This window comes from Anser cygnoides, chromosome 17 (assembly GCF_040182565.1).
Source record: "Anser cygnoides isolate HZ-2024a breed goose chromosome 17, Taihu_goose_T2T_genome, whole genome shotgun sequence".
Taxonomy (NCBI): domain Eukaryota; kingdom Metazoa; phylum Chordata; class Aves; order Anseriformes; family Anatidae; genus Anser; species Anser cygnoides.
Window position 1 is genome coordinate 15,502,265 of NC_089889.1, and position 27,114 is coordinate 15,529,378.

The window sequence follows — 27,114 nt, forward strand, 5'->3', positions numbered from 1 at the left end:
AGAAAAGACCACAGCAGAAGGAAAAACCTGAGTGAGCATCTAAGGGAGCTCCTTTACAGGGGCAGCACTGTTTGGGTGGTGTTTCTTCAGCATCCTGCAAAGCTTCCTAGCCCATGCAAGTGCCAGTAAGGGTTTTGCACACAGCCTTGTTCCACTAAGAGCTGTGGTCCCTGTGAGTGGAGCAGAGCTGGGTCTCTGCACAGAATAACTGTCAGCTGCCTCTTCCTCTTCAGCAGTGTTGTGTTGTATTGTAAACCCCTTTCCTACTCTTAAATGAGCATTTATACAGGGCCTTCGAGCAGTCCATCTTCATACCTACCTACTGTAGTGCACAGTGCTGGGGAGCTCCTGTCAGCAGAACTTTAATTGTCCTTGCTGCTTCCCTTGCTGAAATGTCAGGCTTATCTTGGAATCTGAAGTCTCTGTCAGTCATCCTCAGGCTCATAAAGATTCACTCAGTGCTTTGCAGAGAGTCCTTGCAGCTTGGACTTGCCAACTCTGAGTTGTGTGTAGGTATGTGCAGTACTGTGTGTGCAGCCCCTCATTGTTTTTGAAGTTCTGTGTATCGCTACTGTTCCTTAAGTAAAGGCTTGAACCTCCATGTTGCCAGCAGCAGATACAGGGTTTGATTTACCGTAATAGGATCACCATCTTCCCTTTTTTTTGTTTGTTTTTGCAAGCGCTTCACGCTGCCTGCAGCAAGTACTGGCTGGGCTGGGTTTTGGGGATGCAGTTTGCTTTCAGCTATCTTTCAGGACTATTCCTTCTCACCCAGTGAGGTATACGAGTCTCTTCTTCTCTTTCTGCTGTTGCCTTACTGAAAAGGCATAGGAAATGTCTGCCAAGAGTCTTCCTGGCCTCTACCAGGTTATCTTAATCTACTCAGAGTAGCCAGTTTTCTTGAAAATCCCTCTCAACAAGATCTTAATTTGTTTGTGGTCCCAGGGTCCTGTTCACATGTGACTTGCACTTGACCAGTTCCTTCTATGTGGGGTGAGATCTGACAGGCAGACACCTCTTGGATGATCTTACTATATCCACTTTCATAAGCAAAGCTGCACCGGCACAGCAGGATTGGGGAGACCTTCTAATCCTGCACTTGGTCCATGGGCCATCCTTGTGCTTTCAAGAAAAGTAGCTGAGGGAAATGTTCCAAGAATCTCTTCCACACCCAGTGGGAGTCCTGGAGGCCTCTAGGTACCTGCAACCTTGGTAGAATGAGGGGTCAGGTTCATGGGGATTTCAGGGAGCCTGGGTTGTGTGTCCAGGGCGCCCTGCAATTTCATTGTGCGTAGAAACCAGGCACTTTGGGCTGCTCCAGCCCTCAAATGTTTCCTCTTTCCCCAAGGTGGCAGTTTTCTGTGCAGAACAAATCATGACATCACCATGCCCTCATCCTTCCAGGAGCCCTATGTCTCTGAGTCCTACCACTGTGGTAGCCCAACAAGGTGAGGGGGACAGGGCTGGGGGTAATAAGGCCCTTCTAAGGATGATGTTGTTACTAAATCCTATGAGCAAAGTAGCTGGTGTATCAGGCTGTGTAAAGTACTGGGTGCTGCAGAGCCCATCACTCTCAGGGGGAAGGTGGTAGCCAGACTGCCAGTGTCACAAGCAACTGGGACTTCAAACAAACAAACAAAACAACCATACATAGGAAGCCCTGTCTCAGCCTGGAAGAAGGGAGAGTGTCCAGAATGTTTGCATAGTGGGTTGAACCCACAACCCTTGTTTTTGCTGTCTTACCCTTCCTGAGAAGAGTGTGGAAGGCAAGGGGGGGGGGGGGATCCAGGCTGCTGGAGGGAAGGAGCAGCTCTGTGTGACCCTGTGCCCCATGGCCTCATGCAGGTACTAGTTTGGGCCCTAGCCTGGCTGTGCTGCATGGGGCTGCAGGGAGCTTGTGTAGAGTCAGTACTGCCAGGCTAGCTCCAGTTGCTTGTGGCCACAGCTGACCACAATCTGTGGCTTTGGCCTTGCTTGCCAAGGAAAGCAGGGGCAGCTCTGTGTGGTGCTGCAGGTCTGGGGTTCACATGCCCTCCCTACCCAGTGTGGCTCCAGTACTGGGGCCATTCCCCTTCCACTTCCCCCGAGCCTCGGTTTGCCAGGCTGAAAGGAAGCTGCCAGCTCAGCTGCCAGGTGGGGACTGCGGGCTGGGAGCCTCTGAGCAGGCACTGCCACAAGCTCATGAAGTGTCACATTGTCTGCACGGGGGCTGCCAGCGCCTGGGAACGTGGGCACGTGTGGATGTGCCAGCCCCTGGTGCTGCCCTGTCTCCAGGGAAACGTCTCATGATGGTAGAGGCATCCCCAGCCACTGCTGGGGCACCCCCAGCCTGACCTTGGCTCAGTTGGCTCCGCAGTGTTTGTCTGGGAGAAAAGAGAATGAAGTCTTCCTTTTCCTGGCAGCCATCAGCTCCTGCTGCAGCTGCCTGGAATTGGCTCCCTTGTCATGAAAGGGTCAGTTTGGCAGCTGCCCCAGAGGAGAGAAGGGAACCACTGAGCATCACCACAAGCCCTGGGCCAAGGTACTGCAAGGCCCAGGGCTGCCACCTTGCTGTGGGTGAGCACACACAGGGCCCTTGTCACAGCTACCAGAGCGGCTGACAGCTTCTCACCTGCCGTGCGGTCTTCTGGCAGGATCAGTGTCTTTGGCCCCACAGGGAGCAGGGCAGCCTGTGCCCAGCCCACCTGCTCTGGTTGGCCCCGGGAGGGCCAGGAGCTATTGTGGTGGGGCATGTTCCTGCTGCCAGTGCACCCCAACTGCAGCACTGTGGCTGCTGGGGCGCACACTCTGGCTGTGGCCCCCCCTCCTTGGGACTCCACGTGCCCTTATCCTTCAGGGCCACATCACCCCTTGTTTCCTCTCAATTGCCTCTGCCCCTCTTGTCCTTTCCCTGGCTCTACCTGCCTTGTGCAAGCCGCTGCCCCATCATATCTGAGCCAGGGGACAGCCAGAGTAGGATGGGTTGGTTTTTAATCTTCCTCCACCCTGCAGTTCTTGTGCGAGCACAGGAGGTTTCTCACATCCACAATTGTAGTGGGTTTATGTGGCAAGGTTTTGGTAGCAGAGGGCCATAGGGGTGGCTTCTGTGATAAGAATCTAGAAGCTGCCCCATGTTAGGTAAGGGTCCTGCTGCTGAGCCAATAAGTGATGTTGTCTGCACCTCTGTGAGAGCAGATTTAAGACAGGGAAAAAAAAACAAACAAAAACAAACAATGCTGCTACACAGCAGCTGGGAGAGTGAGAGGAGTGAGAAACAGCCTTGCCAGGTGCCAAGGTCAGTGAAGAAGGAGGAGGAGAGGTGCTCCAGGCACCAGAGCAGAAGTCCCCTGTGGCCTGTGGTGATGACCGGTGAAGCAGGTTGTCCCCCTGAAGTCCATGGAGTACCATGGTGGAGCAGGGTTCCATCCTGCAGCCTGTGGAGGAGACCACAGTGGAGCAAGTGGACCTGCACTGACAGAGGCTGCGGCCTGTGGAGGACCCCTGCTGGAGCAGGCCCCGGGCCGGAGCTGCAGCCCGTGGAGAGGAGCCCACACAGGAGCAGGGGATCTGGGGGGAGCTGCTGCCCGTGGGGGGCCCGTGCTGGAGCAGTTTGCTCCTGGGGGATGGACCCCGTGGTACGGAGCCGTGTGGGAGCAGTTCTTGAAGAGCTGCTGCTTGTGGGCAGCCCCCACAGGATCAGTTCTGGAAGGATGACATCCTGTGGGAGGGACCCCACAGCACAGGGGAAGAGAGTGACTGAGAAGCAGCAGCAGAGACGAAGTGCTATAGACTGACCGCAGCCCCCATTCCCCTCTTCCCCTGCGCCACTTGGGGGGAGGAGGTGGAAGAGGGCGGATGGGGAAAGGCATTTTTGGTTTCTTTCATTTTTTTCTCACTTCTGTAGCTTGTTAGTAAGATTTATTGCCTATTACTATCTCCCTACTCTGAGTCTGTTTTGCCAGTCACAATAATTGTTGAGCGATCTCCCCGTCCTTACCTCAACCCTTGAGCCCTTTGCATCATATTTTCTCCCCCTTTCCCTTTGAGGAGGGGGAGTGAGAGAGTGGCTGTGGTTGAGCTCGGCTGCCCACCCAAGTAAAACCACCACACCCTTGCACCCACCACCAGCCAAGCTCCCTCCCTGGAGCATGATGGCACAAGGACGTTCTTTTGGGGTGCCAGGGGAGGCAGCTGCAGAATGACTTTTCCCATGGTATGACTGAGCGTTCACCACAGGGAGTGGTGCTGGGGTGAGCCCTCTTCCTACGGGTCACCTCCTTCTCCCTTGTGTGTTTTGGCCCAGCTCCAAGCTGGTCCTCCCACCTCTTACCTCCTTCTCACTTGCATGAGCAGCTGCTGTTGTTCCTTTGGTTTACATGGGACTATGGACTGGTGACCTTCTGCTCACAGCAGCCCTCCACTCGTCAGTGCTACCCAGCTTCATTTGGGTGCAGTGGCAGCTGGAGAGGGGAGCTGCTCTGTGCAGCAGCATGGGCAAGACCAGCTTGCTGCCTCTGTGTTTCCTCCAAATCCATCTTGAAGCTCCAAACCAGATATTGCCCAGTGAGCCTGAGCAGCTGGAGCACGTTTAGAGGCTGGATGGAGTGCCCAGCTCTTCACCCTGGTCGTAGCTCCCACTCTTCCCCCATGAGCAGTGGGAGTCTCTGTACTCATCTTCCGAGTACAGAGCAGTAGATGTGCATGGAGCAGAAATCCTGGAAAAACACCAAGCTGTCTCTGCTCCTTCTCCCCCCAAGGGGCTTTCACCCTGGAGCAGCAGGGAAGGCACGTGTCCTCACTGGTGTGGTCACCCCTTAGCCTGGAGGGTGGTGAGGGTGAGAGCAGAGCCTGCTCTGCTCAACTGTACCAGCACAGGACGTGGGCCCTAGTCACAGGTTTGGCGTTGAGCTGGTGCTTTGGGAGCAGGCACAGTGCCAGTGAGCAGGGGCTGGTGGATGGTGAGCACCTTTTGTGCCAGGATGAGGTACAAACAGCGAGGCTTCTTGGGAGGGCCTTGGGATAGAATGAGTGACCAACATGGATGTGAGCATGTGGGGCCACCTTGCTGCAGCCAGGGGCCTTGGCTTTTGCCAGGACACAGGAGATGCCTGAGGCCCTGAGGGACAGTAGGGCACTGTGCTATGAGCCCTTCCCTCTTTTCCAGTCTTCCTTCCCAAGGAACGCAGTGCCTCATAGCAAGGCCAGCTCCTGCCCTGCCACCCCCATTGCCACCAACTCCTCTCTGCTGCACTCATGCTGAGGAGGGAGGCTGCAAAGGTCTGCATCAGGTGCCTACTGAGTCCTGGACTGCCCTCTGTGACTTCAACGCTTCCTCAAGACATCTTACTAACAGAATTCATGCTCTCCTTTGTATGGTCTGGAGCCATGCCCCGTGGCTGCCCTGGCAGGTCCTAGGCTGTCACCTCCCCATGGAGCAGGGGCATGTGGCTGCAGGGGCCTAGGGCCTTGCTCTCCACACCTGCATCCACTCTATGCTGGTGCCCAGGCTGGCACAGGGCATGGAGAGGAGTGGGAAGACCATGCTGCTGGAGCCAGCAGCTGTCCCACGGGAAGCAGCAGCACAAACTGCTAGAGAAGTAACCTTTTACTTGGTTCTGGGGGACAGACAGTGCTTACAGCCTGCATTTTGCTGCCCTGATGTCCCATGATAAGCGGGTCTGAGGACCTCCTGCTTACATCATGTCGTGTTCTTCCCAATGCTCCTCCATTCCCTCTGGGAGCACAGCTCTGAGGTGGGACAGCATACCACCCAAACAGACTATGCAGGTCTCACTTCAGTCTGGGCTTGGTACGCTGCATCTGCAGAGGTGTGTGTGTGTGTGTGTGCTGAGACAGAGTGAGAACAAAAACACAGAAGGTTTTGCAGAGCCTGGGCTTGGAGGAGAGGACATCCACCCTTCCATGCATATGGTGCCATGAAGGGGGGTCTTGTCCACTCACTTCAGACCCAGCTTTCTCTCTGGTGCAAGTTCTCCAGTGAGAGAGCATCCCTACACTGCAGTCTTGGCTGTCGCTGTTCCATCTCCCTAAGAGGCACCATCAGCAGCTGCACCCTCTGAGAAGCTCATCCCTAAAAGGCAGCCATCAGCCATTTGACACCACAAAAGGGCTGCCCTTTCCCAGCAGGAAAGGGGTAACTAGTCTGTGGCATTCCAAAAGTGAAACCTCAGTACAGCCCAAAGAAAGACATGCCCATGCTTATGGTAGTGCAGCAAGTGTAACTCCTGCCCAGTGCAAGCTCCCCAAAGACTCTGTGCCACCTGCTTGGCATCAATTCAACATGCAGACACCCAGAGGCCCTGGTGTAACCCCTTGGATGTAGAAAGTGTTTTCTTAGAGGAAAACACTTCCACTAATATATTGCACCCAGGGAAATGCTGGCTCATCTGGGTTCAAGGAAAACACACTGAACTCCTGCTCATGGCAGGCTGGGCCCAACAGACTGCAGACCCCCCCTCTGGGATGACCATACCCTGGAGACAGCAGCACACCCATGTCCTCAGCCACCAGTCCAGACACAATCTTTGACAGCCCTTTGAAGCTCAAGGAGCTTCTGTGGTGGGGAGAAGAGCTGAGCCTCCAGCCATGGCAGTGCACAGATGACACGAGCCCAGGACAGACCAGGCCAGATGGGCCCAGGACCTGGCTTGGAAGGAAAGCAAGACAGCGGGGACAGTGACTGGACGGCTGTGAGAGCAGTCATTTGGAAAGGTGACAGCTGCCATGCCAGACACCCCTCGCCGAGGGGAACCACCGGGGAAGGGGGCACGTCCCTGCCTCACTGTTAACCCCGCGGGCGACGGCTGCAGCGGCCTGCTGCAGGGACAAACAGGACAATCAGTCCCGGGACAAACAGGCGGCAGCGGCACGACCAGCGCGGTGGCCTGCACACAGCGGCCGTGCCCGTGCTGTGCAGAGCGGCCTGAAGCATCCCCACGCACGGCAGCGGCCCCGCTGGGACACACCGGCTGCAGGGGACGCCCCCGGCCAGGAACGCATGGCCCGAGCCCCGCGCGGAGCAGCCTCAGCAGCCGGCACCGTACGGGGGCCGGTGGGGGAAGGCTGGCGGAGCTCCCAAGGCGACCCGAGGCCCCCGGCGCGGGGCCCCGACCGCCCCGGTCTCAACCCTCCCTCGGGAGCTCCGGGGCCGCTGCCTGCGGGGAGCGGAGGGGGAAGGAGCCGGGAGCTGCGGGATGCCGGGCAGGACGCGCGGCGCCGGGGCACCGCCCGCCAACCCGCCCCTTCGGGCGGAGCCGGACGAAGAACGGAGCAGGCTACGACCGCGGAACGGGCGTTTATTGGGGAGCGGCGGGGCCGCGGCAGCTACACCTTGGTGCCCCCCGAAGGCACCTCGGAGCGCTGAGTCTGGCCGCTGAGCGTGGAGGAGGCGGCGGCGGCGGCGGGCGGGCGGCGCGCCCCGCGCAGCCCCAGCAGCAGGCGGCACTGGGCGCGGAACCGCCCGTCGATGAAGGCGTAGAGCAGCGGGTTGAGGCAGCTGTTGAGGTAGGCGAGGCAGGTAGCGTAGGGGTGCAGGCGGGAGATGAGGCCGAGCAGCGCGCACGGCAGCTCCAGCAGCCCGGCGGCGGCCAGCACGAAGAGGCTCTTGAGCAGGTGGAAGGGCAGCCAGCAGCCGGCGAAGACGGCCACCAGCGCGGCGATGAGCCGCAGCAGCCGCCGCCGCGCCGCCGCCTCGGCGCGGCGCGGGCGCAGGTGGCGGCGAACGGCGGCGCCCACGCAGCAGTAGCAGACGGCCATCAGCAGCAGCGGCGCCGCGAAGCCCAGCGCCGTGGTGCCCAGGCTGAGCGCCGCCGCCGCCCGCGCCGCGCCGCCCAGCTCCAGGTCGCAGAGCGTGCGGTTGCGCGGCCCGCGCCGCGCCTCGCGCAGCAGCAGCGCGGGGAGCGCCGCCGCCGCCGCCGCCGCCCAGAGCGCCGCCAGCGGGCCCAGCGCGGCGGCGGGGCGGCGCGGGGCGGCGCGGGGCGGCGGCGCGGCGCGGGCCACGGCGCGGTAGCGCTCGGCGCTGAGGCCGCCCAGGCAGAAGGCGGAGGCGAACATGTTGAGCAGCACCAGGTAGCTGCTGAGCTTGCAGAGCGCCGCGCCGAAGGGCCAGTGGAAGCGCAGCGCCGTGTAGGCGGCCCAGAGCGGCAGCGTCACCACGAAGGCCAGGTCGGCCAGCGCCAGGTTCCCGATGTAGGCGTCGGCGGAGCGGCGCTTGGCCCGCGGGCCGCGCCACACCGTCAGCAGCACCAGCCCGTTGCCGGACAGCCCCAGCACGAAGACCAACGTGTAGAGCACGGGCAGCAGCGAGAAGGACGCCTCCCAGTCCGCCTGCCACTCGCACGCCTGCCCCGTCTCGTTGCCCTCCTCCTCCCCGTAGTAGTAGTCCGCTTCCTCGCCCGCGTACTCCATGGTGCCGCGCTGCCCCCGCGCCCCGCCGCGCTCCTATAAGGGGCCGCCGCGCACCGCCCCGGACCGCCCCCCGCGACCCCGCACCGGGCGGCCCCGCCGCGACCCCCGCCCCCCGGAGGCGCCGGGACCCCCGCCCCAACCCCGCCCCGCCCCGGAGCTGCTCCGCGCCCCGGCAGAGCGTCGCTCGCAGCCCCCTCCGCAGGGCGGGGCGGGGCGGGGCGGGGCGGGGCGGAGCAGGGGCAGGAGCAGTTTGCTGGCCGGAGCCCCCACTGGCTGGAGGGGGCCGAGGGCGGTGGGAGAGGAAAGGCACGGGTGGGAAAATAATGCTGTAAATTCCGTGATGCCTCTGGGAATGACCTACGTGGGTGTCACCAGCACACCCCAAATCCCTGCCAGCCTTCAAAGGTGAGCATGTGCCATACGCTGTGGCAGAGCCGGGTGCCGGAGCCAAGTGCCAGCAGGGACCTGTAAGCCAGGCTAGAAACGTGCAGGATGAGCAGGGAGGGCAGAAAGTGAATGCTGCAAGAGCTTCATGGTGAGCGCAGCAGGAAAATGGAGCAGTGCTCAGCATAGGGAGCCTGTGGGGGTCCCTACTCTGGGCGTGTTGGCACCCCATCCTTGCACAAAACAATTCCATTGCACTTGTTGGTGATGCCAAGCCAGAGCACAGCCTTGGATAAGTAGGACTAGCAGGTCTAGGGGAAGAAGATGAAGCAAGCCCAAGAGCATCCTGACCTTGTGAAACACCATCCCTCACCTCCCCATCGGTAACTCATGCCTTCCTCCAGCATTTCTCACACAAAAAAGTGGGAGAGAGGTGGAGGTGTGTCCCAGGAGACCTGGACATTTACTGTCATTTCTCAATGGCAGAACTGAGTTTGTTTTATCTGTCCTGGCCAGTGTTGTGTGACAGTTGTCGGGCCGTCATTCCCAGATGATAAGGAGAGTGGCTACTTCCTGCAAAACAGACTGCATGCATAGTGTCCGGGAGGAGAACGTGCCTGTACTGGAGCAAGTGAAGGAGCTCTTAGCACGGGTTGTTTCAGGTGAGGGGGAAGGATGGGATGACACTATGGCTGAGTGGGACTTTGTTATTCTTGAAGTCATGGCTTGGCTAGCTGGATGTGTTGGATCAGTCCCTGTCAGCAACATTCAGTGGCAGCAGAGCCCCTTTGTCAGGTGTTTACACATTCCCCAGTAGGACTGGGCCTGCTGCACCCATGGAGCATCCTCATACCCCCCAGCTGGGCTCAGGGTTGGGAACAGGCAGGATTGTAGGCAGGATTGTAGGCAGGAGCCCTGGAGCCAGCAGCATCTGCAAAGTCTCCGGAAGCAAAATTCTCTGTCCGCTGGGCTGGTTTCCTGCTGATCCCAGTCTCTGTATTTCGTGTCTGTTTTTTTTCTTTTTTCCTTTTCTCAGACATGCCATAAAGACGTCCTTGTTCGAGGAGAGCCTTGCAGAAGACACTTCCTCTGTGTTGGTCCTGAGGGTGGCATGTGGCCAGCTGCAGCTCTGCCAGGAGCAGGGAGGGAGCGCTAGGCTGTGGTGGGCTGTTTGCTTGCAGCAGAGGTTTTTCCCCTCACTGGGATAGAGGACGTTCCTGTTCCCTGGCTGTTTGTTACTGCAGCATATCAAAGCAAGTTCAGCATGTGGAGTCTGATGCTTCACTGGCCAGTGGTTTTTGACAGGGTGAGACTCTGCAGCTAGGTCAGCCAAAGCTTCTCCTGAGTCACCACTGTACATCTCCACTGTTTCTTCCACTGCAACAGGGCTCCTTGTAGGGGCTGCATCCCTCAGAGTGGCCGAGGCCTGTGGCCACAGTGGGAAGTGAACAAACTGAACTCTGAATCAAGATCAGTAAGTACCTGGGAGCCAGGAATCATGTCTCCCAGGGCGGCAGGGCCTTTCTCTGTCTCCCCCATTCTCTGACCAACACCATAAAGCCTTCCTTCCACCTCAGCTACCCTGCTGTGCTAAACCTGGCATCCCAGGGGACTTCAGGGCAAGCAGGAAGGGTGCCCCACACCTGCTGCAGCTTGTAGTAATGCAGTGTTGTCTGCGTTGGGACACGGCCAGGGAGATGAAGATGTTAGATGAAGACATTCTTCACTGAGAGGATGGTTGGGCAACAGCACAGACTCCCCAGGGCAGCAGTCACAGCCCTGAGCCGGCCGGGGTTCAAGAAGCATTTGGACAACACTGTCAGATACACAGTCTGATTGTTGGGTGGTCCTGTGTGGAGCCAGGAGTTGGACTTGATGATCCCCTGTGGGTCCCTTCCAACTTGGGATGTTCCATGAGTCTTTGATTCTATGGTTCTATGCCTTGGTGCCAGCGAGGAAGTCGTGGGGCTGTGCTGCACGTGCAGCCAGGAAAGCCTCCCTGAGCTCACCTGGCTATGGGGTGATGAGATGTATCCTAGGTGAAGATGGAAATGTCTTTGGTCACCACCTGGATCTGTGCTGGGAACAGGGAAGGTTGTTCTCTGAGGAGGGGTTGTTTCACACCACTGCAGCCCCCCTGCCTAGGACAGTGCTGCTTTGTGTCCAGGCCCCGATGCTCTCTCTTGCCCATGAGAAGTAGGCGGGTGCTGGGTTCCCATTCCTCCCATGGCTGTGGGGTCAGGAGCAGGCTGTCTCCCAGCAGAGCTGCACTGTGCTCCTCTCAGAGGTGTGGGGCATCTGGCTTCTCAGTTGTGGCAAAACGATGCCCTGGACACCATCCCCCTCCTCAGCTGGGTGCAGGTGAGGTCCCAGAGCTGGGATCTGAGGCACACCATGGGGCCAGGCTGGGCTATGGGGCTTCCCCTCACCTGGAGGAGTGGGGCAGGGCCCATCCCTCCTGCAGCAGCTGGGAGCCAGGGCTTGTTGGGGCAGCAGGGCTCTGCCTGCAGCAGTGCTGTGTGGTGCTGCGCATGGTGTCAGGAACTGGTGTCAGGAACTTGGAGCAGTTTTTCTGAGAGTGGTGAAATGCTTGGGATAAACCTGTAGTGGGAGCTTTTACAAAAGTCCCAGACTGAACTTCAGCTGAGTTCTGAACAGAAAAAGATATCCTGCTTTTCTTTCTCTTCCATTGTCCACTCTGTGAGATAGCTGAAATACTGTGAGGAAGTTTATTAGGCTGCTTTCAGAGCAGCCAGTCTGTGAGGGCCACAACATCTCATGACTTTCCTTCTGACCCCAGGCAGTTGAATGGGATGTAGAGGCAGCCAGGTGGAGAGGACCACACTCAAACTTCAGCTCCACACTGTTGGGGTTCCTCCAGGACAATCCCTTCCTGGCCACCCTCTCCTGGTTTTGGCTGGGGTAGAGTTATTTTTTCTCCTAGTAGTTTGGATGGTGCTGTGATTTGGATTGGGAAACCCTGGCCGGTGAGGAGGCCGGGGTTGCACAAGAAGCTGTGAGGGGATGCAGCCAGAACAGCTGACCCCCAACTGCCCAAAGGGATATCACATACCATGTGATGACACGTGGAACAATAAAACTGGGGAGGGGGGCTGCTGCTCAGTGATAGGCTGGGCATCAGTCAGCTGGTGGTGAGCAATTATGCTGTGCATCACTTGTTTTGTATTTCGGTTTTGTTATTTCCCTTCCCTTCCCTTCCCTTCCCTTCCCTTCCCTTCCCTTCCCTTCCCTTCCCTTCCCTTCCCTTCCCTTCCCTTCCCTTCCCTTCCCTTCCCTTCCCTTCCCTTCCCTTCCCTTCCCTTCCCTTCCCTTCCCTTCCCTTCCCTTCCCTTCCCTTCCCTTCCCTTCCCTTCCCTTCCCTTCCCTTCCCTTCCCTTCCCTTCCCTTCCCTTCCCTTCCCTTCCCTTCCCTTCCCTTCCCTTCCCTTCCCTTCCCTTCCCTTCCCTTCCCTTCCCTTCCCTTCCCTTCCCTTCCCTTCCCTTCCCTTCCCTTCCCTTCCCTTCCCTTCCCCTCCCTCCCCTCCCTCCCCTCCCCTCCCCTCCCCTCCCCTCCCCTCCCCTCCCCTCCCCTCCCCTCCCCCTTTCTTTTTCTTTCTTTCTCTTTCTTTCTTTCTCTTTCTTTCTTTCTTTCTTTCTTTCTTTCTTTCTTTCTTTCTTTCTTTCTTTCTTTCTTTCTCTCTCTCTCTTCTTTCTTTCTTTCTCTTTTTCTTTCTTTCTTTCTTTCTTTCTTTCTTTCTTTCTTTCTTTCTTTCTTTCTTTCTTTCTTTCTTTCTCTCTGTCTCTCTCTTTCTTTCTCTCTCTTTCTCTTTCTCTCTCTCTCTCTCTTTCTTTCTCTCTCTTCCTTCCTCCCTCCCTTTCTTCCCTTTCTTCCCTTTCTTCCTTTTCTTTCTTTTCTTCCGTTTCTTCCTTTTCTTTCCCCCTCTTCCTTTTCCCTTTGATTAAATTATCAATTTTCCTTATCTCAACTGATGAGCCTTTTTTTTTCTTTGCAGCATACTTTCTTCTCCCCCTCTTCTTCTGAGAACAGGTAGTGAGAGAGTGGTCGTGGTGGAGTTTAGTTGCCCAACAGGGTAAAACCATCACAGAGGCCAACACTGTAACATGACACTGAAGTCTCAAGGAGAGACCAGGGTGTTCTCTGGCCAGATGGACCTATGGGAGCTGGAGAGTTGCAGCAGAGGCTGCATGGCTCAGGGCTTCTGCAGGTCCAGATGTGCAGGCACTGGGAATTGCCCTCTGTCCAAGCTCCTTCACAGATGGGTTGGCATGATGGACCTTGCAAGACTCCTCATGTCCAAGCAGGCTGGCAGGGGTCTGCATACACACAAGTAACCCTGTCCTCTTTGTGCCTCAGTCTCCCCATGTTATCAAAGAGGACAGCCAGGCACTGCATACCAATCCCCTTGCAACATGTACTTCCAGAGCTCTTCACAACTGCCTGTACATGAAGCTCCTACCCAAACAGCACTTGCCTCTTCAGCAAGATGTATGCAATAGCTAGACATGACTTGTAAAGTGTTGTTAGCTCCCTAGGTTGTCTTAGACACTGTGGGAGCCCAGCGCCATCAGTTCCCAGGCTGCAAACCCAGTCTGATCTATGGGCTTTCCATCACAACCAGCAGGCCAGCAAATAGACTATTCAACAGATACTTTGTTGGCTGATTTCTGGACTGCAGAAATCTGAGGTGTGAACATGTGTGGATGAGCCTGTCCATGCAGCTACTGCAGGATGTCATCTGTTGTGGTTTAAACCCGGCAGGCAGCTCAGCACCATAGAGCTGCTTACTCACTATTCCCAAGTGGGATGGGAGACAAAATTGGAAAGGTAAAAGGGCAAGAACTTGTGGGTTGAGATAAGGACAGTTTAATAAGTAAAGCAAAAGCTATGCACACAGGCAGAGTGAAACAAGGAATTCATTCACTACTTCCCATTGTCTTGCGGATGTTCAGCCACTTCCAGGAAAGCAGGGCTCATCAGGTGTAATGGTTTCTTGGAAAGACAAACATCATTCTGAATATCGTCCCTTCCTTCTTCTTTACCCCAGCTTTTCTGGTTCATCATGACATCATATGGTATAGAATATCCTTTTGGGCAGTTGTAGTCAGCTGTGCTGGTTGTGTTCCCTCCCAGCTTCTTGTGCGACCCCGGCCTCCTCACCGGTAGGGTGGTATGAGAAGCCGAACAGTCCTTGGCTTAGTGTAAGCACTACTGAGCAACAGCTAAAACACTGGTGTATTATCAACACTATTTTCATCCTAAATCCAGAACACGGCATCATACCAGCTACTATGAAGAAAATTAACTCTATACTAGCCAAAACCAGGACATCTTCCATTCACAGTGATGCACCCAGCACCGTCTTAAGATTGTCCAGTCCCTGGGAATCCTGTTTGTACTGTGTGCTTTCCATTGAAAGGCTTTGTACATAAAGGCAGTCTGCCCTGTACCAGATAGGGTGCAAACTTCCAAACTTCCCAGTTATGCTTGCAATTTGCAGGTTTTCTTTCATTCCCTTTCTAGGGTCTTCCACAGTTACAAAGGCAAGTTAACAATAACTGGGTACTTAGATCTTGTTGTCTTCTGCCCCATACTACCCCTTGCTTATCTAAACATCTCTTAACATCCTCTAGGGAGGGGCACAGGTAATTCCTTCTCATCTTCACAACTCACAGAGGTGGATTGGAATGCCAGCCAGGCTAAATACTGTGTGACTGGCCCCCATATCTGTATGTGGGGACAGCCTGCTGCCCATCTAGTGGTCATGACTTGATTAACTGCAACCACAGGCTGTCCTGCCTCAGGCCAGCCAACCTGCTCTGGACAATGGAGTGACAGCAGGCACGGCAGTCTGGGAAGGAGCCAAGCCCCATCTAATGAAGCAGGGACCTCCCCTCCCACAGGCTGCCGTCAACCATGATCAGAGCAGAAAACCCCATCTACATGCTCTGGAACCTGTCAGGCTGTGAGGTCCTCTAGGACGGTGTCCCTGACAATGACAACATCCCTGTGCTGCAGTGACTCTGTGATGCTGTGTGTCCTGATACAGTACTTCTGTTACTTGCCCTGGCTACATTCATTCTCCTTTTTTCCACAAGGTCTGCTGGGATCCCTGGGCTTTGGCACCATCTCCCCCAGAACATCCTTAAACTTCACCACCGCACTTCCCTTCACCATGGAATCTCTTGTCTGCAATGCCCCAATGCACCAGGCAGTTTCATTTCATGCTTTTCCTTCACAGCAGGGCTTCACGCAAGACCAGGGTGATGAAGGGAGGAGAAGGGAGAGCAGTGTTATTTTTCGCACTTTGTACCCTGCATCTCCTTACTGCTCAGCACTCAGTGCTGGTTTCCCAGGCTGCCTCTGCCCAGGGGTGCCAGGTCACAGTGCTAAATGCTCTGGAGGAGGACTTACCTTCCACCCTGCACCTGAAATCAGCCTGTCTAGTTTGTGTTCTAATGGATGGCCTGGGAAAACAAACCAAAACTCAGAAGGCGACAGCAAGAAGAAAAGACCACTTTGTAGAGAGGGATCATTATCTTGGTCCAACACCTTCTTCAGCTATTTAGAGGAGCAAAGAAAAACAATGTCCTTGACAGATGAGTTAGAAGCATCTTCCCTTTGCCCCATCCTGCTTGTGTTGAAGGCATGGCCAAGACAATGCTTCACACAGGAAGAATGGGGACTGGGTGAGTGACCAGGGGCTGGAGCAGATGGGGAGCCAAGGTCAGGCAGGAAACAAGTTCCTGGAAGATGTTGTTTACATATAAAGCATTGTGCCAAGGCATGTCAGGCTCAGCTCATCATGGATCAGCTGGCCCAGCCACAGGCCTGACCCTGGCAGGAAGCAGTCATGGGAAGCAGTCACGCTTGTCCCAAGCCCCGTTGTGGTGGGGGAAAGATGCCAAAGGAGAGTGGTTCCTGCTGGGGTAGGGACCTGCTTGTGTGGCCTCAGAGAATTATGATGTGGTGTTTCCTTGCTTTATAAATGTTATTGTGTAAGTCCACAGGGCCACCAGTTACAATAAGATGAGTTCAAATTACCTGGTTGCAGTACAGCCTGGCTAAGGTGATAGGCTGTAGAAATGGGCAGCAGAGAGTGTGTGCTGAGAAACAGAGGTTGCCTATGCAAAGTGTAGGGGGAACCTTCAGGGTGGTCAATGCAGCACACTGAGCCCTGCACTCATCTCAAACATTGATCTCCTGGATGTGCCTAAGAAATCCCATAGAGGTCCAACCTGGAAACGTCCTTGTCAAATGTCCTGCTGGGGACAGCTGAGGGTGCCTTGCCTGCATCATATGAGGACACAAGAGGTTCAGGATGTTAGTAATAGAAGAAGAAATAATACAATATTGTTTAGTATGTTACATTTGCGATGTACTGTTCCGAGGCTGCGCTTGGAAGATACAAAATATATGTGCAAGGGTAACATGAGAATGCACCAATTCATGATGAGGAGAAAGGAGGATTAAAAGAATGCTCAATTTGCAAGACATCTAGATAACTGGGGCTTCTTGGACTCTGGGAACTGGGTCAAACCAACCTTGCGGTTTGGACTGAGACCAAGGGCTCAGAGAGCATGCGTGAGAAGGAAAGGTTAAAAAGTTCAACTCTGATGAAGACATCTTACTTCATCCCGACGACCACCCGGACGACCACCAGAGAGTAATACGCAAGCGCAGAAGGACTGATAAGATAATTAGCATACGAAGCGAGGCTAGGCGGAGCTAGGAAATGAATATGCATAGATGAGTTGTGAAACCTAATGCATATGTAGTATCTTAGGAGATAAAAGAGAACTAAGAGAACAAATCAGACGAAGTTAGATTTGGGCAGGCATGCCCCTAACTTCCGGCACCTAATAAAGCACCTTCATATAATCACTTTGTGGATTATGTGTCTTCATGAACGCTAACATTTTGGCGACCCAGATGGGACCTCGTGGGCACTGCTGAGGCGGCTCGCGAACTGATCACGCTCCAGCCGGCACCGGGGAGTTTCTCGGGGAGCCATCGGCCGCGACCGACCCCCGCTGCTCACAACGTACCTCTGAAAGGGTAAGAAAAAGGTGCTTTCTGGTAATCGGTACCGATCTGGTCTGGGAGCCTGCCGGTCAGACGCGGCGAAAGCCACGCACGGTTGGGCTAGGGAATTCCCGTGGTAAGCCTAGGCGCCGTCCGTCAGACAGTCGCGAAAGCGCTGCAGGTTCGGCATCAGTGGTCTGGTTTTGCTGCAGGCTCAGCATCTGGTTCGGTTCGGTAAAAGCTATAGCTGATAATGGAAAAACTTAAAAGTATTCTGGGCGGTAATGCTTCGGTACCGCGATCCTCCCCTTTGGGCTGTTTATTAGCACACTGGAAGGAGGGGTGTTTCGGGCAGGAGTTACGAAAGGGTAAACTGGTTGATTACTGTAATGTTTGGTGGCCACAGTATGAACTAGAAGATCAAGAAAGTTGGCCAGAAAACGGAACCTTACAGTACAATACTATCTTACAATTAATGTTATTTTGTGAGCGAGAGTGCAAGGGGCCTCTCTGTGTGATTGCGTGATTGTGTTGTGAGTGAGACGCAGCATCGCTGCGAAGCGAGTGCAGAGTTCCGATCCGCGGTTCCGTATTCTCCGCGAGGGGAGCGGCCGGAGATGAACGAAGCGCATGACAGACCGAAAAGAAGTGCTGCTTTATCCAAATGCTGATTGGTGGTGCCCAATACACGGGCCCGGCGGTGCATCTTGCAATCCTATTTCGTTCTTAAATGTTTTGAGTGTGACAAGGAGGAAGGTGGGAGCATTATCTAAGTAACAGTTTAAAAGTTTCGGTATATTTGCGGTGGTGTTTGGTCGGTTTCCCAAGTATCGGGGGAGGGGGGCTGACTGATTATCAAAGCGGTAGAACGGAGAGCCACTTCTTTGGTGGTTCGGGCCTGAGCCCTGGGAATTTGGTAAGAAGGGGGAGAGCGAATTTATTTAGGCCTCAGTACCTTTTAAACCCCCGTCTTGATGGATACACAGGAGTGATTCCTTGTTTTGTGTAGGCTTACTAACAAAGTGCATGAGAAAAATTAGCATTCGGCTTGAAATTCGGCCTTGTTGAAATGTAAATTTTGTGGAAAAGGTGGTATTGTTTGTCTAGAAGACGGAAGGCTGAGTGCTTCAGGTGTTTTTCCGAAGTCCTGTGGATTTACGATTGGAACGGGGCTCATTAATAATCTGAAATAGTGAAGTTTGTATGTGGAGTTTAATCCCAGAGAATTGGGACATTTGAGAAGACTAGGAAAACATAGTAAAAACCTGCAATAAAAAGCGTGGAAATTGAAACAAGGGACAGTAATTAATATAAATAAATAAAAGGGAATGGGAAATCAAGGAAATGGGTAATATCCAAAACAAAGACGTTTTAAAGAAAGCCTCCTTGGGTGTATATTGGCACATTGCAAGGATATTGTCGGAAGGGAGAGTGGGGGGGGCGCGGAAAGCAAGAGGATTTCCACTAAGTATTGCAATCAATTGTGGCCACTGTATAAACTAAATGGCCACTTTATGGATCAATCGACTATAACAGTGTCTTGCAATTAATGTTGTTTTTGAGGAGAGAAGGAAAATAGGATGAAATGTTGTATACTGATATGTTGTTTCAGCATCTTGGAGGGAAAAGGTATGGAATTAAGTTGGCCCCTGACTGAGCCTTTGGTGTTGGCATTAGAAAAGTACAGGCTGGAGGAAGATAAAGGAAGTGTTAAAAGGGTTGTTGAAGGTGTTAAAGGCTGTGTGGCATGTAGTATTTAACAGAGCTGTTTGAAGTTGAATGAGCAGGGGAAGAGGATGTAGGAATGTTAATAGTTCCGCCTCAACCCGAGGCTGAGATCTCAAAATCGCGGTGTGAGCCCTCTGGGGAGGAGGGACCATGATGGGTCCGGGAGAGAGTTGTCATGGAAACAGAAAAGCAGCTAACTCTTAAAACAACCTGAGTTCCTGTGTAAGCTCAGATTGCCAATGGGACCGCTCAGGGAACTTTCAACCATTGCAGTCCCCTGACCGACCCCTCCCCCTCCCCCCCCCCCCCCCCCCCCGAGACCCTTACCACCCCGGAAATTATGTAAATACCAAAATCTGGTTAAATTGGGAATTGAGAATCTGTTCCAACAAGGTCCAAAAGAAAACCCTATGGAATTTTTGAATTTTCAGACCGACTTTGAAATGCAATGGAAAAAAAAAAAAAAAAAAGACAGAAAATTTGGACCTGGCTTCAGAAAACAAACAGAGGCAATTGGCTAGCCTCTTTCTAGGGCAATCGGCCCCTGATATCAGAAAGAATTTGTCTTAGGCTGCAGGATAAACTTACAACAGTCAGAAATGATGGGGACCTGGGGCATCTACCCTAGCAGGTCCACTAGTTGAAATAAAGCTAGGAAACGAAGAGAGAGGCTTGAATTTTTTTGTTGTTGTTGGTTACAGGAGCTTCTTTCTCTGTGTTAATTAGTCTGTAAATGTAATAGGAGCAACATATTCAGTGTTAAATAGTTTAAAAGTACGACTGGGAACTAAGACAACTACAATAATTGGAGCCACAGGGAAGGAGGAGGAACGGCCATTCTTACAACCCCTTGATTTGCGTTTTGGGGGTAAGGAACTAACCTATGAATTTTAGTATGTACCAGAATGCCCGATTCCACTCTTGGGACGGGATCTACTAGCTAAATTAGATGCAACAATAACCTTTGAGGATGGAGAATTAATAATGAAGGTACCTGAGTCCAAAGTAGGACAAATCCTAATGATCAAAGATAAACCCTTTGTTAATATTCCAAGAGAAGTAGAAAATGCAGTTATACCAACAGTATGGGAAACAGATGTACCAGGGAAGTCGAAACTGGCACAACCGGTAAAGGTGGAATTAAAGGAAGGAGCCAAACCTGTTCGAATCAAACAATATCCACTTAAGATAGAAGCTAGGCAGGGGACAGTGAAAATTATTGACAAATTTCTCAAACATCAGATTCTGGAAGAATGTAAATCGGAATACAATACTCCAATTTTTCCAGTAAGGAAGCCGAATGGTGAGTATAGATTGGTACAAGATCTTAGAGCAATAAATGAAATAACAAAGGACATTCACCCGGTAGTGGCTAATCCTTACACATTGTTAACATCTGTGAGAGAGAAATATAAATGGTTTACTGTGATAGATTTAAAGGATGCCTTCTTTTGCATACCTCTTGATAAAGATAGTAGAAAATTATTTGCCTTCAAATGGGAAAACATATTGAAGTTTTTGTACCACATATGGTAACAACTGTTTTAGAACAAAAGGGGGGCCACTGGTTATCACCCAGCCGAATGATGAAATATCAGGCAATACTAACTGAACAAGATGACGTAACCTTGAAAACAACTGACCTGTTAAATTCAGCAGTATTTCTAGGAACTGTTCCAGAAGAAGGACCGTTGGAACACAATTGTGTGGAAATAATTGAACATACCCATGCGAGCCGCGAGGATTTGAAGGATGTACCCCTTGAAAGGTATGACTGGGAACTTTTTACTGATGGTAGTAGTTTTGCGGAGAATGGAACACGATATGCAGGGTATGCAGTAACAACCCTGAAGACAGTAATCGAAGCAAAACCTTTACCACCTGAAACATCAGCACAGCGAGCAGAACTGATAGCCCTAACTCGAGCACTGGAACTGAGTAAAGGAAAGATGGTAAATATTTGGACAGATTCAAAGTATGCTTTTGGAGTAGTCCATGTTCATGGAGCATTATGGAAAGAAAGAGGGCTGTTGTCCTCACAAGGAGCCAATATAAGCTATCAAGAGGAGGTGTTAAATTTGATAAATGCGGTACAAAAACCAAAACAAGTGGCTATTATGCACTGTAAAGCTCATCAAGGAGGAACCTCAAAAATATCAGAAGGGAATCGGCTGATAGATCGAGCAGCTCGACAAATTGCTCGGGAGGTGTGGAATGTAATGGCTTTGGTACCACTCAAGGTAGGCCCCACTTGTCTTAATCTTCCCAAGGAACCAAGATATTCACCAGAGGATGAGAAATTAGTACATCTCCTAAAGGCCCGAAAGAACTCTGATGGACGGTATGTAACCGCTACGGGCCAGGTAGTAATACCCCCCTTGGTGATGCGAGAAATACTTCAGACAAGACATAATGAGTGTCACTGGGGTGCAGAGGCAATGGTAACATTTTAAAACGTAGCATCATCTCTACACATATGTTAACAATGGCAAAATCAGTAATGTCAAAGTGTGAGATTTGTCTGAAAAATAATCCAGTAGCAAGAAAACATGCTGAAATGGGAAGAGTTAGAGTAGGAATAGAACCAGGAGATTACTGGCAAGTTGATTTTGTAGAGTTACCTAGGACTAGGGGATGTAGGTATTTGTTAGTAGGGGTTGACACCTCTTTCAGATGGCCAGAAGCCCTTCCCTGTCGCACCAATCAAGCTAAAGAGACAGTAAAATGGTTACTGCGGGAAATCATTCCGAGGTTTGGGGTACCATTAGGAATATCCTCGGATAGGGGGCCGCACTTTGTTTCATCTGTGGTTAAAGACATAAGTCGGCTATTAGGAATTTCTTGGAATTTACATACTGCATGGAGACCCCAATCTAGTGGACAGGTAGAAAGGATGAACCAAACTCTAAAGGGACAGATCAGTAAAATCTGCCAGGAAGCCAAAATACAATGGCCACAAGCTTTGCCTATAGCTTTACTGAGAATAAGGATAAAGCCAAGGAGTGGAATGTCAGTAAGCCCGTATGAGATTACGTATGGAAAGCCTTACGAATCCCCAGAACCAAATCCTAATATGCATATAACAGGGAGCCAGGATGTTTATAATTATGTATTGTCTCTTGGTAAAACTTTAGCTCAACTTCGAAGTGTTCTGGTGTGGAACCGACCGTTGGCACTGGAAAATCCTGTCCACGACATTCAGCCAGGTGACCGAGTGTACATTAAAAACTGGAATGAAGAACCCCTGAGAGAACGGTGGGCCGGACCTTATCAAGTATTATTGACTACTTTTACAGCTGTAAAGGTAGAAGGGGTGGATGCTTGGATTCATTATACTCGGGTGAAAAAGGTTCCCGAATTTTGGTCAGTGCGAGCAATCGGAGATACAAAACTACAGATGAGGCGCATATAACCATACAATGTTGGGGTTCTTAACAACAGTAACGATAACAGTAATTGTTTTGTGTAAATACCTTGTAATTGAGTTCCTAGAAATACCAGAAAAATATAAGAAAGAGGAAATATTCAGAGGAGAAAATGTTACTTTGGAATGTGGAATGCACAACGATAAACCAATAACAATTAGCTCTCTACAGGTGGTCTGGGGAAAAATAAATGACTCCGGACAGAGCCAGGAAATATACGTAGACACAACCAGGGACAATACAGGATTGAAGGCTAGATGGAAGGGGAAGGCATACGTAAGTATAACCATAGAATTGGGCCAACAACTGAGAGGAGCTACCACCTTAACCCTGTTTAGTGTTACTAAAGTCAACAAAGGAAATTACCGGTGCGTGGTAACACATGAAAATAGCACAGATTACGGGATAAGAGAGATATTGGTATATCCGAAATTGGATAAAGGAATATTGGTAGCCCACCAAAAAGGATCTAGAAGAAGAAGAGAGGGCCAGGCACCATGGACACAAGTGGTACAGATCCCACCTAGGCAACCATCAGAGAATTTACTGGTAGGATTGATTAAAGATTTTGCCATAATGAAAGGAACTGATAGAATTACTGCTTGTTTGCCCATCCCAAAAGCAACGGGGGACCCGCTTGAGTCGGGTATAATAACCTCTCCACTGCCCCAAGTAAAAGGAAATGAAACAATTCAATGTAAAGAAGTGAAAGTTCTAGAGAGGATAAATGTTACACAATACTATAGGAAACTGAGCCCCCAACATCAAGGTCTGAATGTGAAAAGAAGAAGAACTACCATTTCATAACGATAGGCAGATTTAAGAATGTGGGACAGTGTTATTACGATGAACTACGTGTAGTAGAAGGAGTTAGAGAAAAGATTGTTTGGGAATGTCAAGAGAAAAATGAGCCAAAAGGAATGAAAGGGTGGGATAGTGATTGGACAGTAAGTTTATTGCAGAAATTCCAGTATGGAGGGAATACATCATGGTGTATTAAATGGCAGGGAAAGCAGAATGGAACTGATCAGTTTTATACAGTAAGCCGGGTTGATAGTAGTGGTAGACAAGAGTCAACAAAGGTAGCTTGGTGGACTTGTGAGAAGAAATATACTTGCGACAGTAATAATGAAGATATCGAGCACTTACTTCCGGTATTGATAGCTCTTAGGGCAGGATGTGCTTGCCGAGGAATTAAGTACAATTCGGAAAGAAATAGCCAGGCTAGTCAAGTCGCAGTGGATTGTAGCTATAGTACCATACAAAGTCCAGGACAATTTGTATGGGCAGCCAGTGATGGAACTTGGACTACACACCCACCGATAGATGGGGAAGTAAAAGAAATAACTCTAGGACTCCCCACATTGTGTCCAATATGGAAAAAGTCTCCTTTTAAGGGGAAGTTGGAAACCCTACAAATTAGTAGGGCAAAAAGAAGTTTAGAAGAAGGGGCAGATGAAGATACGTGGCATGAACCCTCGGATGGAGTAAAATTCAGTTGGGCATTAGAATCTCTATTTGCACAGGTAGCTACTTATTGAAATAGGGAAATGATTTATAAACTTACAGGACAAGTGAGTAGGCTTGCGAGAGCCACAAAAGAAGGCTTTAGAGACCTTAATATCCAACTACAATCTACAACTAAAATGGTGCTACAAAATCGATTGGCATTAGATACACTGTTATTAAAGGAACATGGAGTATGTGGATTTCTAAAAGATCATATTGATCATTGCTGCATCCACATTTCAAATGTGACTATTGATGTAGATCATGTCATAGAACAACTGGCTTGAGTGGAACAAGATGCAGAACAGGAAGAGAAAGATATGACAACAAGCTGGTTGGATAAAATTTTTAGTGGATGGAATATTAGTAATTGGGTTAAGTCCTTACTGGAGACAATAATTATATTGGTGATTGTAGGGGTACTAATTTGGTTAACATTTATAATGCTGAAAAGTCTGATTCTAAGGAAGACAACCTGGAACCGGACAGTGATGCAAACTATTGCTCAGCAAATGGAACCACATCCTCAATATCCTCCACCGGCATCTAACAACTTTGGATTTCAGAGAAAGAATCTGAGGAACCCAGGAGGTGAAATGGAATGAAAACCAAATAGACAAGATCAGTTTCAGATCAAGTGAACCCAACCAGAAGGGTGAACGTAACATAAAGCAGAAGTGGTGGACTTATGAAATGTTGTGACAATCCTAATCTTTGTAATTTCCTTGATTCTTAATGATGTAATTTTCCATGATTATATTATTGGTGAGCACTGAGTGTAAAATATTTTAGTTAGTTAGTGAAAGCATTTGCCCTCCTCGAAAGGAGTGAAATGCTTTCAAAGGGGGGGAAATGTTAGTAATAGAAGAAGAAATAATACAATATTGTTTAGTATGTTACATTTGCGATGTACTGTTCCGAGGCTGCGCTTGGAAGATACAAAATATATGTGCAAGGGTAACATGAGAATGCACCAATTCATGATGAGGAGAAAGGAGGATTAAAAGAATGCTCAATTTGCAAGACATCTAGATAACTGGGGCTTCTTGGACTCTGGGAACTGGGTCAAACCAACCTTGCGGTTTGGACTGAGACCAAGGGCTCAGAGAGCATGCGTGAGAAGGAAAGGTTAAAAAGTTCAACTCTGATGAAGACATCTTACTTCATCCCGACGACCACCCGGACGACCACCAGAGAGTAATACGCAAGCGCAGAAGGACTGATAAGATAATTAGCATACGAAGCGAGGCTAGGCGGAGCTAGGAAATGAATATGCATAGATGAGTTGTGAAACCTAATGCATATGTAGTATCTTAGGAGATAAAAGAGAACTAAGAGAACAAATCAGATGAAGTTAGATTTGGGCAGGCATGCCCCTAACTTCCGGCACCTAATAAAGCACCTTCATATAATCACTTTGTGGATTATGTGTCTTCATGAACGCTAACAAGGAGTTTGGGAGTTGCTCCTGCAATTTTTTTTTTTTTTTTTTTAGGCATCTGGCTAGAGTATGGGAGGACTGGGCTGGCTGGCACTTGGCATGCTGCATCCTGGCTTTCTGATCAGGATGTTATCAGTTGTCAAAGGCTGGGCAGGTGAGTGCTACTCTTACCTTACTCTTACTTGCTCCAAAGGGAAACTAATTCCTAAGCAACTGAAATGGCAGCAGGTTGAAAAAAGATTTTCAAGCCAGGAAATCCAACTAAAAGGACTTTGGGAGGTGAGAGAAAAAAAAAAAAAAGCAAAAAAGCACCACATCATTTTATTTCACACGCTTTGGCACAATATCTCCAGCAAACAAGACTGCCATCTGGGACAGCAGAAGCTCGTTTGTCCTGATCCTGATGTGCTGGCATTTATTTTTTTATTACTTTATTTTATTTATTTATTTATTTATTTTTGTAGCGGTGGATAATTCTGGTGTCCCCCTAGTGGTTCTAAAATTCAGTATTCTGACCAGTGCAGTGTCTGTAGCCCAGCTGATTTCCAACAGTGGCAGACAAATCACATATACTGTGAGGCACATATTTCCTCCCAGTGGTCCACATTTCAGTCTCAGGTTGGACTCATTCAGGAAGAAGGCCGAATACTGTAACCTCCCTATGAGCTTTCTGCCTAAATCATGTTTGCCTGTCTTCTCCATTTCTCTTTCAAAAGTATTCTTCATTTTCTTGGTCCTTTTTTGAACTGCCAACCAGCCACCTAGACAACCAGCCAGTGCGGCAGGATTTTGTCACTGGTGTGTGGAAAAGCATCCACAGGAAGTGTCACTTTCTGTCTCCTCCCTCCACAGATTTCTTCTGGTGCTGTTTTTTTCAGCAGCAGCTGTACCTCCAACGAGCTTTTCATAGAGGCTCTTCAGTCTTTCTCTTTCCTTGAGATTGTTGTTTTACAATAGACTGAAGATGCATGAGCAGTTTTTTCTTCCCTTTATAATATCCTTGAATTTTTATCTGGACTATTTTGCCAGAAGTGAGATGTAAACAGCCTAATCTACCTATAAAATGGTATATCTCAGTCTCACACACTCTTGGCCCTGGGGCATTGTCAGCTTTATCCACCTATCTACTAAGGAGAGCAGTCCTGTTAGAAACTAGGAGGAGAAGGAGCCCTTGGGCAAGCCTGAGTGCTGCAGATCCAGCCAGGGCAATACCAGAGAAGAAACAGTGAAGGTACTGTTTCACTGCTGATAGGCAAAGCAGAAGAAATGATGTCTTACTTTCCCAGGGCTGCTCTGATTCTCCAGGGCAGATTCTGTTACAGAGACAGGTTTGTCAGCTTCATAAACAAATATACAGGCAGTACAGTTAAAATCTGGGGGCAATTACCTGCAAATATCATGAGAACAGTTTACAAATCATAAGAACAAAAGCTAAATGGTATTAATTTTGTTCTTGGTTTATAAGCCAGCAATTGTCTACAGGTGCAAGGCTTTTTTCAAGCATATAGAGAAAATTTCTCTGAAGGAAAAGTGAGTACTGAGAGTCTTAAATGTCCCCAGGGTTTGAGGAAAAAAAGACATCAGATACTGTATTATCTGCCTACCAAAGTTGGTATTGCTCAATTTTTTGAAGGTATCTGACAGGGCTGGGGTTCTCTGTTTTGGTCTGAACAGATTACTTGTCAAAGTTCCCACAGAACAAAATTCACCTTTTTCATGCTTGGCCATGAGAGGATTCCAAATCTGCCTGGCCAGTGCTAGGCAAATGCTGGAAGATAACTCTTATCAGAGGCTCTGGAAAGCAAGACTCTGAGCAAAGCAAGCAGCAGTTTCTTAGCTGGATAGGAACTGTGCTGGGTCCCAACACAACGCTGATACTGCCAGTAGCTACCTGAGCACTGAACAATCCTGGGACTTTTTTTTTTATTTTCTTTTGATTACCGTGCTGGCTGTGCTGTATTGTAATCTACTGCTGGAGATTCATGTGGGAGTCCCTCACCCTGCTGAGGTGAGAGCCAATCCTCTGTTCACCAGAGCTTGCAGTGGAGATTGCAGCTATCTGGTGACTGCTGCTCTTGTAGCTACTGTTCTGGATGCAGGAGCTGAGGAGCGTCTTGGTTTTGGCTGCATGGAGGATTTCCAATAGGGGGCACCCAGGGCTCTGTGATACTGCTTTTT

At 50.6% G+C, this 27,114-nt stretch overlaps 2 protein-coding genes across 8 annotated transcripts in view; one reads left to right on the plus strand and one right to left on the minus strand.

Moving 5' to 3' along the window:
• Positions 1-6,801: 6,801 nt before the first annotated feature.
• Positions 6,802-9,163, minus strand: LOC125180555 (apelin receptor A-like). The gene has a single exon (XM_066979078.1). The coding sequence runs from the start codon at positions 8,404-8,406 to the stop codon at positions 7,324-7,326; it is 1,083 nt and encodes a 360-aa protein (XP_066835179.1). The 5' UTR covers positions 8,407-9,163; the 3' UTR covers positions 6,802-7,323.
• A 3,299-nt stretch (positions 9,164-12,462) lies between these two features.
• The window catches only part of MAJIN (membrane anchored junction protein), a 54,182-nt gene continuing 39,530 nt past the window's right edge, over positions 12,463-27,114 (plus strand). For 5 of the 7 annotated variants that reach the window (XM_066978805.1, XM_066978807.1, XM_066978808.1 and 2 more), the window contains exons 1-2: positions 12,467-16,866; positions 24,991-25,090. The gene's annotated coding sequence lies outside the window, so the exon portion shown is untranslated. Of the gene's footprint in view, positions 16,867-24,990; positions 25,091-27,114 lie in introns of all 7 variants that reach the window. The other 2 variants (XM_066978811.1, XM_066978810.1) reach the window with 2 other exon arrangements.

Bases quoted from the DNA above. Each gene is read 5' to 3' on its own strand.
- LOC125180555 (XM_066979078.1), bottom strand. From the start codon at position 8,406: ATGGAGTACGCGGGCGAGGAAGCGGACTACTACTACGGGGAGGAGGAG.